This window comes from Marmota monax, unplaced genomic scaffold (assembly GCF_021218885.2).
Source record: "Marmota monax isolate L192 unplaced genomic scaffold, Marmota_monax_Labrador192_F-V1.1 WCK01_AAM20220418_F8-fsc00034, whole genome shotgun sequence".
Classification (NCBI taxonomy): Eukaryota; Metazoa; Chordata; class Mammalia; order Rodentia; family Sciuridae; genus Marmota; species Marmota monax.
Window position 1 is genome coordinate 7,629,430 of NW_026693934.1, and position 19,178 is coordinate 7,648,607.

The 19,178-nt window shown below is 38.0% G+C and overlaps 1 protein-coding gene across 1 annotated transcript in view; it reads right to left on the reverse strand.

Annotated features, from left to right (window-relative positions):
* Positions 1 to 18,251, reverse strand: part of Ubxn4 (UBX domain protein 4) — a 36,570-nt gene extending 18,319 nt beyond the window's left edge. Inside the window, exons 1-5 of the mRNA XM_046463752.1 lie at positions 18,094 to 18,251; positions 9,110 to 9,212; positions 6,379 to 6,407; positions 5,094 to 5,212; positions 3,770 to 3,947 (exon numbers count right to left, since the gene is read on the reverse strand). Of these exons, the coding sequence (XP_046319708.1) occupies positions 3,770 to 3,947; positions 5,094 to 5,212; positions 6,379 to 6,407; positions 9,110 to 9,212; positions 18,094 to 18,175 (511 nt within the window). The 5' untranslated portion in view covers positions 18,176 to 18,251. The remainder of the gene's footprint in view (positions 1 to 3,769; positions 3,948 to 5,093; positions 5,213 to 6,378; positions 6,408 to 9,109; positions 9,213 to 18,093) is intronic.
* Positions 18,252 to 19,178: the final 927 nt, after the last annotated feature.

A 19,178-nucleotide genomic window follows, 5' to 3' on the forward strand; every position in this document is an offset into this window, starting at 1 on the left:
TTTTTTTTTTAATATTTTCTTAGAGACAGGGTCTTGCCAAGTGGTTTAGAGCCTTGTTGAGTTGCTGAGGTTGGGTTTGAACTTTTGGTCTGCCTGCCTCAGCCTCTCAACTCACTGGGATTACAGGCATGCCCCACTGCATCTGGCTGTACATCTTCTAGGTAGCTGGCAATCAGCCATAGTGGGAGTAGGTACATTTGCAAATTACCAAATACCACAAGTAACGGTTTTAAGCTTCCACAGAACCTTTTGTTAAATATTTACTAGCACACTACTGAATATAATCTTTGGATAAGTAGTAGTAACCACTGGCAGCCAGCAATGTTCAATGGGAAATTAACTTTTTAGTAAATAAAATGAATGTCAAGGACATAATTATCATCAGCAACAAATTTAACAAAACTTTTGAAAAAAAACTTATGAACAAGCTGGGGATAGAAAGCGCTGGATAGCAATTCAGTTACATGAATTTATGATCCATAATCAAACGGAAATGGATAGATGTCATACAGAGAAATATTTCTAATCATATATCAGAGTTCTATTTTCAGTATTTTATAAATGAATTAAAGTTGCACAACATTTATCTCTAACTTTAGGGTAACCCAAAAGTGGGTGGAAGTTAAATTTCTTTAACTGATAAATACTGAATGAAAAGTTCTGGAATGAAAAAGAAAACTCTATAAGCTAAGACAATTGATAACATCTAAACATAATGAAAATATATTAGGGGAAATTCTAACTTTGGTTTAGAGTCAACTGGAATATCAGGTATAATATATCTCTTGATGGAAATATACACCATCACCTATAAAGTAATCCTAACAAAAAGTACTAAAAAGGGAACTTGAATCTGATACAGCCTGTAGCTTTAACTATCCAATTTAGAGGAAATCAAAAGGGAAAGAGAAACATTTACATAATAACATGGGGATGCAGCAAAGTCCAAATTCTAGGAAACCAGAGGAAAAAAATGCCTAATAGTAGGAATCAATATATTAAAGACCTATTCAACCAATAGCAATGTATTAAATTAACTCAATTAAAAAAAAGACATAAATATTGCCCCAGATAGGTGATGATAAAAAGGAATTTACTAGCTAGGTGTGGTAAGCACATGCCTGTAATCCCATCAGCTCAGGAGGCTGAGGCAGGAGGATCAAAGCCAGCCTCAGCAAAAAGTGAGGTAGCTAAGCAACTCAGTGAGACCCTGTTTCTAAATAAAATACAAGATAGGGCTGGGTATGTGACTTAATGGTTGAGTGTCCCTGAGTTCAATCCCCGGTACCAAAAAAAAAAAAAAAGAATACAGAAAAATAACTGAACTCCGACTTTTATATTCAGCAAAAATATCCTTCCAGAATGAAAATAAGATACATTTTTAGATAAGACCTGCACAATACCAAAATGCTAAAGGAAAATTTTCAGGCTGAAGGAAAATTATATCAGAGGAATCACATATCCTCAAAATGGAATGAAGAATTTAAGAAACATAAAAGGTTAATTGTTCTGTTGTAGACCTAAATGAACTATTTTCATAACAGAGTGTCCCAGTTCTGTATGCATTCAAAATTTGAAGAATCTGTGGGTGTAAAACCTCAAAATAAGACTGATAGCTGTTCTTCAAATATTCAAAATTGGTCCAGGTGCATTGGTGTAGGCCTGTAATCCCAGTGGTTCAGGAGGCTGAGATAGTAGGATCTAAGTCCAAAGCCAGACTCAGCAATTTAGCAAAGCCCTAGTCAACTAACTCAGCGAGACCCTGAAAATACATTAAATACAAAAAAGGGCTACGGGGGCACTGGGGTTGTGGCTCAGAGATAGAGTACTTGCCTACCATGTGAGAGGCTCTGGGTTTGATCCTCAGCACCACATAAAAATAAAGATATTGTGTCCACCTATAACTAAAAAATAAATATTAAAAAAAGGGGGCTATGGGGCCAGGGTTGTGGCTCAGTGTTTGCCTAGCACGCATGAGGCACTAGGTTTTGATCCTCAGCACCACATAAATAAAATAAATAAATAGGTGCAGGTGTTGTGTCCATCTTAAAAAAAAAAAAAAGGCTATGGGTGTGGCTAAGTGCCTCTGGGTTCAATTCAATTCACAGTACAAAAATAAATAAATAAATAAATAAAATCAAAACCTCCGTAAAGCAGCACTGAAGTTAATGGGAAGCTACAGGGCATCAATCACAGAACTTTTTAAACATTTTTTATTTTTTAGTTGTAGTTAGACACAAAACCTTTATTTTATTTAGTTATTGCTATATGGTGCTAAGGATCAAACCCAGGGCCCTGCATATGCTAGGCTCTACCACTGAGCCACAACCCCAGCCCTAGAACTTTTTTTTTAAACTAAAGTTGTTCAAACATAGAATAGGCTTCTTAGCAAGGAAAAGATGAGCTTCCTATCACTGAATATTCAGATACAGAGAATGGTTTGACTTAATGATTTTTCAACTTCCTGATGCTGTGAAAGCACACACATTCAGTAGAACACACTTCAAATTTGGATCTTTTTCTGGGCTAGTAATATACAATAACATTGTCTATGCTGAGTGGAATACACATCAATCCATAGCTCCCAGTCAGTCAATGATTATGAAGGTAAACCACTGTATTGATAAGTTATGGTGCTCAGTAGGTTAAGTATATTAAATGTCCTTTGGACTTAGTGTTTTTCAACTTGTGATGGGCCTATCAGAACATAATCCCATCTATACAGGGGATGATTATCCGCCTGGATGCTAGAGTAGGATTATATGTTAGGATAGTGATATTCTAACTTCATGATTTACCTACCTTTATGTTGCCTGATACAAAGCTTTTATACTACATAACTCTAATTCCAAATATATAATATAAAATTTCTCTTTTGCCTTTTCTACCAACCCTTTCGTAGTCATACCCTTTATTTCTATAGATGTTTCATATTTTTTATTCTAATTAAAAAAAATAATACTTTTCCCTTTTAAGCCTGTACAGCATTTCAGATGTTACGAAAGCAACTATAAATAAATTAGTTCATTTGAATCTTTCAAAATTCTCTAGGCTGGAAGATATTTATAAAACTGCAAAATGTTACAATGACATTCCTTGAATTATATAAGCACAGCAGCAGAATTTACTATGGAGTACCTGAGAATGAAGGATACATTCTCTGACTATCTTCTTCTGCCACTACATGACACAGATATAATTAAGACTACTCTAAAATGTAAAGTTGAAGGTAAAAAAAAAAAGAAAAACAATGTCAACCAGCACAGTGGCACATGCCTGTAATCCCAGCTACTTAGGAAGCTGAGGGAGAGTTCAAAGCTAGCCTCAGCAACTTGGAAAGACCCTGTCTCAAAATAAAAAAGAATTGGAGTTGTAGATGAATGTGGAGCACCTCTGGGTACAATTCCTAGATTATAAAATACAACAATAATAAAACCTAAATATATGCACATATATTTAGGTATATATACGTATATATATTTACATATATAATTATACATACATATAATTACACACATATATATATTTATACCTATACATATACAGTTAGGCAAGTGCTCTACCATTAAGCTACAGTCCCAGTCCTTTAGTTTTAAAAATATTAATCCATGCTCTTTATTTTTTTGTGGTGCTGAGGATCGAACCCAGTGCCTCACGCATGCTAGGCAAGTGCTCTGCCATTAAACTACAGCCCCAGCCCAATCCATGCTCTTTAAAATACAGCGAAGGGATATTTCTATTATACCCCAAAAGGTATTCTAAAAATTACCTGTTGCAACATCTGACTTTGTATCAGGAGAAGTAGGTGGTGTCTCACAAAGCTCTGTATTTCTAGACTGGGAGTTTTCAGATGTGTCATTAGGTTCAAATGAGGCGGATGGAGTACACATTGAACTTTCTGACTGGCTGCCATTTGCCACTGATGTTTCACCTTTTAATGAGTGCATCTAGGGAGAAAATAAATAGGAATTTAATTAGCATATAAAAATCTGAATTTACCATGGCAGATGAGACTAAAATATGAGTTAAGCCAATTTGTACTAGAGATAAGTACTAAACTTTCATAAGTAGACAAATCTAAAATGAATAATCCTAAATATGACAAAATTACATCATGGAATTCAATTGCAAGTTGGTAAGAGCATAAAAAGGTGTTATTAAATTCAAAGAAAAAGTTACAAGCTTATATTATTAGCCTCTTTCCCAAAGTGGATAGAAACAAGGAATTGAGTTTAAAGTCCTTAAGTCAGTCAAGCAATATATAGACAACAGGGCCTTAATGATAAAAACTCTCTCCTGCAACAAAATAATAGTGATATGCATTATGTGGTTAGGATCGGGGGCAAAAGAGAAAACTGAATAAGAAGTTACTCAAGTATTAGATAAAGGCATCTGTATCTTTATAATGCTATTTTCAAAACCAATCCAGGTAGCCAGGCGTGCCAGTGCATGCCTGCAGTCTCAGCTACTTGGGAGGTTGGAGCAAGAGGATCACCTGAGCTCCGGAGTTCTAAGTCAGCCTGGGAAACATAATAGCTCCTCACCCCCTTTTTTTTTTTGGTATAAGGGATTGAACCCAGGGATACTCAACCACCGAGTCCCATCCCCAGTCCGCCCCCCTTTTTTTAAGAGAGAGAGAGAAAAATATTTAATATTTATTTTTTAGTTTTTGGTGGACACAACATCTTTATTTTGTTTGTATGTGGTGCTGAGGATGCCAGGCGAGCGCATTACTGCTTGAGCCACATCCCCAGCACCCCCAGTCCTTTTTTAAAAATGATTTTCTTTAGAGACAAGGTCTCACTGAGTTGCTTAGGGCCTTGCTAAGTTGCTGAGGCTGGCTTTGAACTTGCTATCCTCCTGCCTCAGCCTCCCGAGTTGCTGAGATTACAGGTGTACACCACCACACTTGGGTTAAACAACACCTATTAAAACAAAAAGAACAGTCCAGGAAGATGGTCTTTATACTTTTTAAGTTTAATAGTATAGCAGATTCTTTATACAGAGGGTCTCTAAAAATATTCCAATGTCAAACTCTTGATAAAAGATCAATTTCCTGTATTTATGCAAAAAACAGTTCTATTCCTCCTCACCTGTCGGACTTTGTGAATTCTTGTAACGAGTTCATCTGCAGAAATACTTCCAGCTATTACTTCCAAAGGGATTCCACTGTCTCCAATAAAGAAACTGGATGGAACACATACTACAGGATCTGTAGTTTAATTAAGTCTAACAATTCATGTGAAACAAAAGGATAATTTCTGGAGACATTACTGATAACTTATTTTTGTGAATTTCATAATACAATCCACTAACATGTTTATAAAATAATTTCAACTACCATAACTATAGTGTATGTGGTAAATAAAATGATTTATGATTTACTTATTTTTATACTGAGGACTGAACCCCAGGGGAGTTTTACCACTGAGCTAAATGCCAATTCATTTTAAAACAGGGCCTTTAAGTTGCTAATAAGCTCAAACTTAGAATTCTCCTGCCTCAGCCTCCCAAATTGCTGGGATTACAGTCATGTGTCATGGCACCTGGCTATAATTGAAGACATACTCCCCATTCTTCTCCATTGTGATATATATATATATATCTTTCTACCAGCTGCCTCTTGACAGCTACTTCTAATATTTCAACCAAATTGTTCCATGTGGCTTTTTAGATATTCACATTAAAAGAACAAACTGTATTCTCCCATTAAACACATGTATTATCTCAAAGGACACTTTGTAATATGTTTCTGCAACTAAGAATTTAAGGTTTTCTGAATAAAAAACCACAATTACTAAATTTTATGAATTAGCCAAAAGAAAGGTAAATGTGTAAATTGTGTTAGTGAAGCCAGATTTAAAGTTAGGTAGTCAGTGTAGTTAGATAAATCGGGTCTAATGCCGAGTGAAATCTAAAATGGAGGCCATGCTGGCAATGATTCAGGGAAAACACAGGACAACTCATGGAATGTTAATGAAGTCCCGAAAAGGCCCTAGGCCAAAGTCCACCTCAAAGAAATGTTAATAAACAGCCCCCAGCAAAAAGGTGCTGACTCAGAAGTCCTTCCAGACCAGATTACTTCTTTGGCCCACCTGTGTCCCACCCCTCGGTCCTTCCCACCTACATTCCATCACTGAAAGAACTATAAAAAGGGGAGACAACATCCCTTCCACAGATTCCACCTCTTGGATCCCCTTCTTCCTCTGGGAGAAGTCTTTTCTGCTGTCCTTTAATAAACTTCTAATTTCTACTCTGACCTTGCCTCGGCGTGCTTCTTTGGTGTTATTCTTCAACATTGGGGAAGCAAGAACTCGTCACCAGTCAACAGCGGTAACATTAGTATCATATAAAACCAATTGTTCATTGAAAGGATACAAATTTGTGAAAATTGTAGGCAGGCTTCACTGTAAAACAAAATGGAAGAGAAGAATCACTAGATGAATGCAACTATTTCCCAAAACTGTTTTTTTAATAAAACTTATTGTATCAGTCACAACTCTTTTTTCTGAAATTAATGGCTAAAAGCAAAAATTGTAACTCTGATTTCATAAAACTTTTTGGGGTTTATTTTTCTTATAATTTTCAGATTAAAAAAATCATTTGCTCTTATAACCGACAAAACTGGATTTATTCAGTATCTACCATGATGCTTCTTCAGCAGCAAGTATACCTGAATACAAAATTTAACCTGTAACAAGATAGAATTATGACTTACTTGTGCATGTGAACATAATATTCTGAAACAAAGGATTCCAAAAAACCTAAATATCCACCAATAAAAACTGATTAATTATACAATCACAAAAAGGAAAAAGGTATAGAAAAGTGGATGAACGCCACCATTTTTGTAAAAAAACGGGAAGAATTTTCTTAATTTGGTTGTCCCCAGAGAAGGGAACTGGGTGGTTAGGAATGGGAAAGACTAACACCAATAAGATATTAATTTATGTAGAGTAATGTAGATTGATTCCAAGAATTAATTCTCATGTCTTCCATATTTCCAACAAACCCTTATATTCTTCCTGGCATTCGTGACTCTAAGAGGTGCTTTTTGGAAGACAATAGACAATATAAATAAAATGATATGATGTATTTGACTGATTCTGTTTTCAAAAAACAAAATAACAACAACAAAAAAAAAAACAACAGGGGACTGGAGCTGTAGCTCAATGGCAGAGCACTTGCTAGCATGTGTGAGGCACTGGGTTCGATACTTAGCACCACATAAAAATAAACAAAATAAAGGTATTTTGTCTATCTACAACTACAAATAAACAGGGATGGAAATATAACTCAGTGGTATAGCACTTGCCCAGCACATGCAAGACCCTAGGTTTGATCCCCTTGCCCCCACCCCCAAAACAAAGAAACAAACAAAAACCCTAGTATAGGGCTGGGGTTGTGGCTAAGCGGTAGAGCGCTCACCTAGCATGTGCGAGGCCCTGGGTTCGATCCTCAGCACCACATAAAAATAAATAAATTAAATAAAGGTATTGTGCCCAACTACAACTAAAAAATAAATATTTAAAAAAATAATTAATACAGCTCAACAAATGTAGTTTGGTGAGCTGGGGATATAGCTCAGTTGGTAGAATGCACAAGGCATGTGGGTTCAATCCCCAGCACCACACACACACACACATACACACACACAAAGTAATTTGGGAACTGTTGAATAAGGCAGGCCATACTATAGTTTTAATTGTAATATTTTTGTTAATGTAGAAATTTTTAAAAAATATTTCCTTTAGTTGTACATGGACACAATACCTTCATTTTATTCATCTTTTTGTATGTGGCGCTGAGGATTGAACCCAGTGCTTCACACATGTGAGGCAAGCACTCTAACGCTGGGCCACAACCCCAGCCCCAATGTGGAAAATTTCTAAATAAAAAAGTTTAAAAGCCCATAAGTTTAGTTAAACATTTTCATCTTGTGATTTTTAAACACATTATTTATTCTGATATTATCAATATCAAAAGGCAGGAATACCACTGTGTAATTGCTAATGAGTTACTCTTCCTAGGTAGTGATCACTATTGACTTCTAACATCACACAGAAAGATAACAAGGTATTATAGCACTATCTAAAAAGTGATCTTAAAGGGGGGAGGACGAACCTGAATCTATCTACCAATTTATAGAAAACAGGGGACAGAAGAACTAAGGAATAGAGTAACTGTACAGAATAAATGATTTATTTTTTCAAAACAAATTACAAAGTAAAAAGAGGTGAAGGAGAAGTCAACAGACTAAAAGACTTCAGAAAGATCCAAATGATCCTGAGTCAAAAGAACTATGATACATCAATTAATAAAACTATGACTTTGATAAGAAAGTTGAAAATGATTATTAATAAAATTAAATAATTATGAGTTTGTTTCTGAAGTATCACAGTTAAGTTTAAAAAATTAAGCACTGTTATCCTTCAGACACACGGAAGTATTTATAGATGAAGTGATGTGATGACTATGATTTCTTTCAAAAGCATATGGTTGGCCTGGGGTTGTGGCTCAGAGGAAGAGTGCTCACCTAAGCATGCATGAGGCACTGGGTTTGATCCTCAGCACCACATTAAAAAAATAAATAAATAAAGGTATTGTGTCCACCTACAACTAAAAAATAAATGTTAAAAAAAAAAAAAAAAGCATATTGGATGCCTGGTGTGGTGGCACACACTTGTGGATATTTTGTACTATGAAGGATCTATAAATGTCCCTATCCCTTTGGAATTAAATAGCTCCATCCCCAAAAATAGGTTCCAAGAAAGTGAAGAGATATCACTCACTTGCAGAGGTATTCAATATATGGCTTACACTTAGTTCCAAGTTCTTGAAAGCTAGAGACCACAATTCTTTTGCATTCCTGCTACATGTTACATGGCTGCTCAGTAAACTTAAAAAACCTGAGATTTTTTTCAGCTAGATGCAATGATGAATTTGGAAAAAAAAAAAACAACAATTAGAATTTCAGTTCTCACTATGCCTTAGATACCTACAAACATGACATCAGCATTCTTATAGTCCAAGAGTAAAATCCGTGAATCACAACAAAAGACCACAATTATCAAATAAAAGAAGTGAAAATATTAAAGCATAAGCAAACCTTTTGGTATCGATTTTAATAGCAACAAAACTGTTTGAAGATGCTTCTGTCACTTTCTCATCTTCCCAACTTGCAGCCATCTCTGTAGACTGCTCATCATCGCCTGTAAAACATTTTAAGAATTCTTAAAATATACAGCCAAGATTTGCTGAGTCCGAATTATTTTTTCTGGAAAACTGTAACTTCAAATAAAATATAATATCATATGTAAAAATCCATCAAGGGCTGATGATACAACTCAGTGGTAAAGCATTTGCCTAGCATGCACAAGGCCCTGAATTCGATCCCCAGCACCACACACACAGAAATCCACTGCTGACTTATATGTTGAGAATATTTACCTACTCACATTTTTTTAACCTTATACCTTTATTTTCTTTAGTTTTTGTTTTTTTTTTTAAATGTGGTGCTGGATATTGAATCCAGTGCCTCACGTGTGATAGGCAAGCATTTTATCACCGAGCCACAAACCCTAGCCCTTACCTACTCATTTTTATAAGCTGCTTGCTTCCAGTATGCACCTCCTTCCCTAATTCAATCTACCCTTTGCCTTCCCTATCTCAGGTATCTGTTTATGGTAACTCCATCCTTTCAGTCCTAAGGCCAAAAACCTTAGTTAAACTGGGCATAGTGGTATGTGCCTGAAGTCCCAGATACTTGGAAGGCTGAGACAGGAGCACTGCTTAACCCAAGAGTCAGAGGTTGGCCTGGACAACTCAACAAAACAAAACAAACAGGTCTGGGGATACAACTTGGTGGTAGATAATTGCCTACCATGTATGCAAAAACAACAAAACATTCCCAGTTTTCCAAGGATTCTTCATACTGCTTTCCATATTTTTTTTGAGAATTTTAATATTTTATTTTATTTTTTAGTTTTCGGCGAACACATCTTTGTTTGTATGTGGTGCTGAGGATTGAACCCGGGCCGCACGTATGCCAGGCAAGTGCACTACCGCTTGAGCCACATTCCCAGCTCCCATGCTTTCCATATTGGCTGCATCAATTTGCAGTCCCACCATCAATGTATGAGTGTGCCCCTTTCCCCACATCCTTGCTAACACTTATTGTTGTTTGTATTCTTAATAGCTGCCATTCTGACTGGAGATGAAATTTTAGGGTAGTTTTGATTTGCGTTTCTCTAATTGCTAGAGATGAACATTTTTTCATTTATTTATTGGTTGACTGTATATCTTCTTCTGAGAAGTGTCTGTTCAGTTCCTTGGTCCACTTATTGACTGGGTTATTTGTTTTTTTGGTTTTTTATATATTCTTTATATATTTTTTTAGTTCTTTATATTCTGTAGAGATTAGAACTCTATCTGATGTGCGTGTGGTAAGAACTTGTTCCCAATTAGTACGCTCTCTATTCACCTCACTGATTATTCCTTTTGCTGAGAAGAAGCTTTTTAGTTTGAATCCATCCCATTTATTGATTCTTGATATTCATTCTTGTGCAATAGCAGTTTTATTAAGGAAGTTGGGGCCTAGACCAACATGATGGAGACTTGGGCCTATTTTTTTTTTTAATAGATACAGTGTCTCTGGTTTAATTCCTAAGTCTTTGATCCACTTTGAATTGAGTTTTGTGCATGGTGAGAGATAGGGGTTTAATTTCATTTTGTTGCATATGGAGAATCCTTGGAAAACTGGGAATGGAAACACCATTTGACCCAGCTATCCCACCCCTTGGTCTATACCCAAAGAACTTAAAAACAACATACTACAGATGAAGCCAGATTTAAAGATAGGTAGTTAGTGTAGTTAGGTAACTTGGGTCAAACTGAAAATGAAGGCCATGTTGAGAATGAAGTCTGGGAAAAGCAGAACAACTTTTGGAATGTTAATGTCCCCAAGGCCCAGAGCCCATCCCAAAGAAATGTTAATGAAACAGTTCCCAGCAAACTTGAAGATGCTGACCCAAAAGTCCTTCCTGCCCAGATTACTCCTTTGGCCCACCTGTGCCCCACCCTTCCAGCCTTCCCATCTACATTCCACCACTGAAAGATAACAGAACAAAGGATGGGAATGGGGGGGGGGGACTAGATGAAGACCTTAGCTATAAAAAGGGGAAGACATAGCCCTACTATGGCTTCCACCTCCTGGGTCTCCTTCTTCCTCTGGGAGAAGTCTTTTCTAACGTCCTTTAATAAAGCCTCTACTTTCCACTCTAAACTTGCCTGGGGGAGGGAGGACTGGGGATGTGGCTCAATCGGTAGCGCGCTCGCCTGGCATACGTGCGGCCTGGGTTCGATCCTCAGCACCACATACAAAAAAAGATGTTGTGTCCACCGAAAACTAAAAAATATTTTAAAAAAAAAATTCTCTCTCTGTTAAAAAAAAAAATTAAAAAAAAAAAAAAAACTTGCCTTGGTGTGCTTCTCTGGTGTTATACTTCAACATTGGGGAAGCAAGGACTCGTCAAGGGTAACACAGGGACACAGCCACATCAATGTTTATATACAGCAGCACAATTCACAATAGCTAAACTGTGGAACCAACCTAGATGCCCTTCAGTGGATGAATGGATAAAGAAAATGTGGTACACTATACATAGTGGAATATTATTCAGTATTAAAAGAGAATAAAATGTGCAGGTAAATGGATGGAGGCAGAGAATATAATGCTAAGTGAAATAAACCAATACCCCCCCCCCAAAAAAAACAAATGCCGAAGGAAGTCTCTGATTTAAGGATTCATAACACGCTGCTGGGGGGCAGGGGGAGGATGGGAGGATTAAAAGAACTCTATAGATAGGACAAAGGGGAGGGAGGAGAAGGGAGGGGACAAAAAGGGGTAGGAAAGAGGGTGGAATATGATGGTCATCATTATCCTAAGTACATATATGTAGACATGAAGGATGTGATTCTACTTTGTGTACAACCAAAGATATAAAAAATTGTGCTCTTTATGTGTAATATGAATTGTAATGCATTCTGTTGTCATATATAATTAAAATAAAATTTTTAAAAAATAAAGTGAAAAAAACAAAAACAAAACAAATCAACTTTAGTTGTCCTTGACTCCAGTTGACCATCTCCAAAATATACTTGGAATGTAACTATTTCTTACCACTTCCACAGTACCACCCTAATCCAAGCTACATATTTCAGCTAAAATAGCTTCCTAACTGGTCTCCCTGTTGGGTCTATTAACATAGCAACTTTCTTTACAAAGAAAAGATTATATCATCCCTTTCTCAAATTTGTACAATAACTCCCCATTTTTCCCAAAGTAAAAGCCAAAGTCTTCTAAGGGCCATCGGCTCTACACATGGAGCTTCTAATTTACTCTCTGAATTCATTTCCCATTTTCTTTCTTTTTTTTTTTTTAAAGAGAAAGAGAGAATTTTAATATTCATTTTTTAGTTTTCGGCGGACACAACATCTTTGTATGTGGTGCTGAGGATCGAACCCAGGCCGCACACATGCCAGGCGAGCGCACTACCGCTTGAGCCACATCCCCAGCCCCCATTTGCTTTCTTGTTATTCCTTTCTTTTCTATTCTCAAATACAAAAGGCACTCCAAATTTCTGGTCTTCGATCAGCTGCTTTGAATTTTCTTCCCCAAATATCTACATGGTTTACTCTCAATTCTCTTTACCTCTCTGCTCAAATATCACCTACTCAGTAAAGTCTTCTGTAATTTCCACCTACAAATTATATCCTCAGATACTTGCAAAGCTCTCGTTTTTTTTTTTTCAGTATTACCTATCATTTTCTAATATACTATGTGTTTTACATTTACTGTTTATTATCCTTTTCCTCCAGCAAGAAAGTTCCACGAGAGCAAAAATTATTTTCCATGTTATAAATTCAAATCCCTAAAAGAGAACTTAGCATATAGTAAATACTCAGCATATAGTAAGCACTCAATAAGTATTCAACAAAATGAATAGCTAAACTTCTGGCACAGTAAGAATCTTACTCTAATGTACAGTCTTAAATAAACAAGCCAATAATCTAAATGTCAAAAACGTAAGTTCCTTCTTCATATTTTACCTGATTCTATTTACCAAAAAGAACCAATATTAACAGTTTGCTAAGTATTAAGGCTAAATATTAGCCAGGCATGGTAGCACATGCCTGTAATTCCCGTGGCTCAGGAGGTTGAGGCAGGAGGATCACAAGTTCAAAGCCAGCCCCAGCAACAGCAGGGGGCTAAGCAATTCAGTGAGACCCTGTCAGTGAGACCCTGTCTCTAAATAAAATACAAAATAGGGCTAGGGATGTGGCTCAGTGGTCTAGTGCCCGAGTTCAATCCCTGGTACCTCTCCAAAAACAATACAAACAAACAAAAAATGAAACATTGTCTGCTCTCTTTGGGGCTTAAAATCTAACAGTATAAAAAAAATTTAAACAAGTGGACAACTATAAATGCTTACAGTAATAAATACTATTAAGAAAAAAGAACTAAAAGAAAATGACAAGAGAACTCTTTCCAATTGTCAGGGAAACTTTTTCTAAGGTAACATTTAAGTTAAGACCTAAAGAATGAGAAATCTGGGCTGGGATTGTGGCTCACTGGTAGAGCATTCGTCTAACAACCGTCTAACAACCGTGAGGCCCTGCTGGCTTCAATCCTCAACATAAAATAAATAAATAAAATAAAGGTATTGTGTCAAATTATTTCTTTAAAAAAAAAAAAAAAAAGAAAGAAAAGAAAAAATCTAAGTCAAGCACCAGAGTTCCCCAACCAGAAAAAATACATATGCATGGAAAGGCCTAAGGAACTGTGACTGCCAGTTCAATGGGGAGCACAAGATGAGTTAAAAGAGTCAAAGATGACTCCCAAGGGCTGGGGTTGTGGCTCAGTAGTAAAGTGCTTGCCTAGCATATGTGAGGTACTGGATTTGATTCTCAGCACTGCATATAAATAAATAAAACATCCATCAACAACTAAAAAAATTAAAAAAAAAAAAAGATGACGACTCCCACACTTATGATTTATCCAACTGAATGTACAGTGGCCACTGAGAAATTTCACGCTGGGAGAGAAAAACATATACTTTTAGGCTTGAGAATCGACTGTGAGGGATCTAAATGAGGATGTCACTAGAAGTGGCTAGAAGTATGGATGTGTTTGTGAGGTTCCCTCACCTATAATGTACCATGCGGTCAGGATCCCAAACTCCACAATCCCATTGCTAGCCTTCTGGGGGCAACAGCTGCCACACAGCAGAGACAGAAAGTTGAATAAAACTTTCAACTCGGACCTTTTTTAATACTTACTACCCAGTGCAATAACCAATTGTCAACTTTATTATCTTTAGTTTCTTATTCTATTTATCACTCTATGAAGTTAGATGGGCCTATGATTTTAGGAGAAAACAATGTATCCTTGATAGTATTAGCAGTATCCAAAAGCATTTAAATTCTGAAGCAAGTTGCACACCTTTGTATAGCCTGCCCTTCCAATCTAAAAGATCAAATTGCTTAAAACTTAGCAATAGGGTCTATATTAACAAACAACAAAAATCAAACAAAACCCCCCCAAACAAAATGAAAAACAGTAAGTGGTGTCTGATATTAACAAATTTAAGCCTGCCTCAGGACACCAGTTAGTGAATAGAAATATACCTTCACTCCACACTCCTTGCTGGATTACTGCAACTAAACCAAATTATCTTGCTTTACCTCTTTCAATTTAAACAGTTACAACAGAAAATCCTTATTAATTTGCTGGCTAAAGTAGCAATAATCTTTCTAGTTTCCTAACATCGACTGTACAACATTCTTTAATTCATCCATGAAAATGTCATTAGAGGGTAGGGGGTTGTAGCTCAGTGGCAGAGTGCTTGCCTAGCCTATGTGAGGCACTGGGTTCAACTCTTAGCACCACATAAAAATAAGCAAATAAAATAAAGGCATTCTGTCTATCTGTAATGAAATTTTTTTAAAAAATTTCATTAGAGGGGCTGGGGATGTGGCTCAAACGGTAGTGTGCTCGCCTGGCATGCGTGCGGCCCGGGTTCAATCCTCAGCACCACATACAAACAAAGATGTTGTGTCCGCCAAAAACTAAAAAATAAATACTAAAAATTCTCTCTCTCTCTTTAAAAAAAAAAAAAAAAAATTCATTAGATAAAGCCAGGTGGTATATGCCTATAATCTTAAATATTGGGAGGCTAAGCAGGAACATCATTTGAGACCAAGAGTTGGAGGCCTGCCTGGGCAATATAGCAAAACCCAGTCTAAAAATACCAAAAAAAAAAAAAAAAAGCAAATTTCATTAAATAAAAACAACTCACCTAAAATGTCTCCCACTTGAATAGTTCTAGTATACTCTTGAGATCACTCCTTCTAACCATAAGGATATTTTATTACATTGCTCTTATTGTTGTGGGTCTCAAATCTAAGAAAATCACGGCAGTTCTGGATATATTGTTCAAAGTTATGAACAAAACTCTACGCAATCTGAAAGTGTTGCAGTTTTATGAGTACACAGTGTCTACATATTCCTAGAGTAACACTAATCCTACTTAGTATTGGGGATTAACCAGTAAAACTCTAGAAAAGCTAACTATATTTTGGAACAGATCAAGAGACAGATCTTGTCAACAATCTTTCTACATTCAACAGAGTTGTTAATATTCTCAATCCATGTAATACCTGCTCATCAGTATCAAAACCCATAACTTTACTCCAAAGACTTACAATAGTCTTTGGGTTTCTAAATATTTGTTAATCAAATCTAGCATTTTGGGCTAAGGATGTCACTCAGTGTTAGAACACTTGCTCAGTGTAGGAGGCCCTGGGTTTCATGGCTAACACTAAAAAAAATAAATAATTATTAATATTTCTTTTTTCAAATTAACTACCTCAAGAATGTCTTTTAGGAATGTTTAGATATCACCAATTATTTTCTGTTAAAAAATATGACTACCATAGTCCTAGATTTCATTTCTACACCAGTTTAAATTATTAAATAACCTATACCTGTTCAGTTTTTTGTCTTAAACAAAAGGTGCTGGGCACTGTGGCACAGGCCTGTAATCCCAAATACCTTTGAGGCTGAGACAGGAGGACTGAAGTCAGCCTAGGCAACTTAGCAAAATCCTGTCTCAAAATAAAAAGGGCTAGGGCTGGGGCTGGGATTGTGGTTCAGCCATAAAGAGCTCACCTAGCATATGTAAAGCCTTGGGTTCAATCCTCAGCACCACATAAAAATAAATAAAATATGTGTCCAATCACAACTAAAAAATAAATTTTAAAAAAATGGTGAGGATGTAGCTGGTGAAAGAATGCCTCTGGGTTCAATCCCATTTGGGGGGTGGGGCACACTTTTTTTTTGAAGTTAATAAATAAGATGTAAATTTGGGGCTCAGTGTAGAGTGCTTGCCTAGCAAACGTGAGGCATTGGGTTTGATCCTCAGCACCACATAAAAATATAAATAAATAAAATAAAGGTATTGTGTTCATGCACAGCTAAAAATAAAAAAAATCAAAAAGATGTAAAATTTTCACATGTGTGACACTGATATAAGCCACTTTATGACTGTGGACCCAAGTTCCTCATCCATAAAACAGTGATGATAAAACCTGTTTTACCTACCACAAGGATCAATTGAGATTTTATGTGAAAAACAATTTAAAGTGCCATAAACCTATTACTGAACTCATAATAAGCATAATGTCAACAATTTCACTTCATTTTTACCCATGTTTTTCCCAACTGCATTATAGCAGTAATTTATGAAAAATATAACATAACCCCAGAACAGACAGCCAATAAAAACTATGCAGCTCTTCTAATTAACAGCAATAAAAATCTGGCACAACGAAACAATTAATATTCCAAATTTAATGCTAGAATTCATTTTCAGCAACATGCTCTATATTTCAAGGAATAAAGGTCTAAGAACTACTAAGAGATATTAGGAAAGTTACCACTAAACCGTTACTAAACAAGTACCTGAAGAAATATACCTCAAATTAACAGTGGTTACAAATACTGGTCTCAGGAATGACAATGCGCAAAACCACAGCGGCAGGCGGTTTACTGTAAATCTACAAAATTTCAGTGATAAAACAGAAGCATATGGAGCAAAATAACACAGTGCGCAACATATGGTAAATTAATTAGTACATGTTCTAGAAAACACTGTTAATTTTAGGCTAGGAAAACAGTGGGAAGAACCACAGATTTCATCAGTACTTCTTTTAAACCAAATGTGAAATACAAAAAATTCTAAAAATCAACTTGCAATAAAGTAGTTATTCCATCTTAGATCACCCCCTCAGCACTATCATTAAAAATTTTTTAAACCTCTACCAAGCTCAAAAGTTTGCGTTTCAGGTGTTAACACAGTAACCCCAGCAACCGTGAACATCAGGTGGTTTCTCTTTGTTGCTTACCGATGACACAGCTTTCTTCCTCAGTCCATTACTAATTAGGATCCCAATCACTTGCCTAGGGCCTGTTCTCACCCCCACCTGCACAGGGGAACTGAAGGGCGTCCAAGCATTCCGATGAGGGACTAAGGGACTCGGAGGGGCGCGGGATGGGGGCTTTGGGGGTCCGCCAGCGTCGGCTCCTCGAGAGGCGCGGGTGAGAGCCTCGGCGGGGACGAGCGCAGCTGGGGGCTGAGGGCCTCGCTCTCGCGTCGACTGGCCGAGTGCAGGGAGGTTTCGGCGGGGCTCAGAGTGCTTTAGGGGCCAGGCCCAGAAGGTGCCTCCCGCCTCGGTGCCGGGAGAGGTGAGCGGAGGGGCGGGCCTGCTGCATCCCAAACGGACCGCGGAGGCGCTGAGAGGCCGCCCGGGCCTCTCGGGGCACTGAGGAAAGACTGGGGACGCCTGGGGTCCAAGAGCTGGGTGCCTGGGGGAACCTGGAGGCAGGGCTGCATCTGTGCCTGGGCGCGGGATGTCAGGCTGCGTAAGCCAGTGTATCCAGGAGGAAAGACCTGCGCCTGAGGCAAAGCAGAGGGCGAAAGTAGGCCCAAGGGGGGTGTCCCAGCCGCATCTCGAACCCTCCCCCCACCTCACCTGCCACAAACACCACGAAGACCGCGCCGCTCCTCTTAGCCGACGCGATGGCGGCGGGAATGGCGCCCTGGAACCACAGCATCGCTCCCCTCCGGCCCTGGAACTCGCTCCGTTTGTAGTCACAGCAGTACTGGAGCTGGCCCCGCCCTCCCCCTTCGTCGGGCCCCGCGGCCCCCGCAGCCTCAGCTGGCCCGGCCCCCGCCTCCCGCTCCTCACAAACGCGCACTCCCGTCAGCGGCCCCTGGGACGCGCGCAGGCACGCGCGTGGCAAGGAGCGCTCGCGTCACGCCGCCGTCGGCGCAGCGCCCAAGCGCCGTGTCTCGTTGGCAAGTCAGTGCGTGCGCGCGCCCGATACACCTCAGATTTTGCAATCCGGGAAGTGGAAAGAGGCAGTGAGAAGGATGACTAACCGCTACGGCAAGTCGGCGTCGCTGGCAGTTGAGGCATGGCGGGAATTGTAGTCTTAGGCGTGTTTGTGGTTTCCGAGGCACCACGAAAGGGGAAGTAGTGAGCGCCGCTACACATCTGTGAAGAGGAAGAAGGAAGCAAAAGAAGTGTCACTCTGACCAGACTATGCTATCGTCGGTTTCATTGAGCCCTTAAATGTGAAGATAGTCTTCCCCACATGAGATAAAATGAAATTTATAGGGATCCATTCCAAGGCTTTGGTTTCTTTTGAATTTAACCCGACCTTGTGAAAAAAAGATAAAAACTCCGACAATCACTTTTTGTAATATATAGTCCAGGCGCCTGACGACAGATGTTAGAATGTCGGCCTTCAGTAATTTCATGGACATTAGCTGGATATTATTAAAAAATGTCAAAATAGTAGTTATGCCATGCCACATCTGCTTTTTTGAAGTTGCATATGTGATTACAATAAACATTCTACGTCAATTAAATTTCTCTCCAGCAGTACAACCATTTGGCAATCTTTGAAGGATTAAGGAGGTGATATAAAAATACCCTTTTCCTAAAATATTTTACCTAAAAATAGCTAAGAAACTGCACTCCAGTTTTTGTACATTTTTTCATCCAAGTCTCTCAGTGTTATTATATACTGAAACAACACTGATTACAGTTGT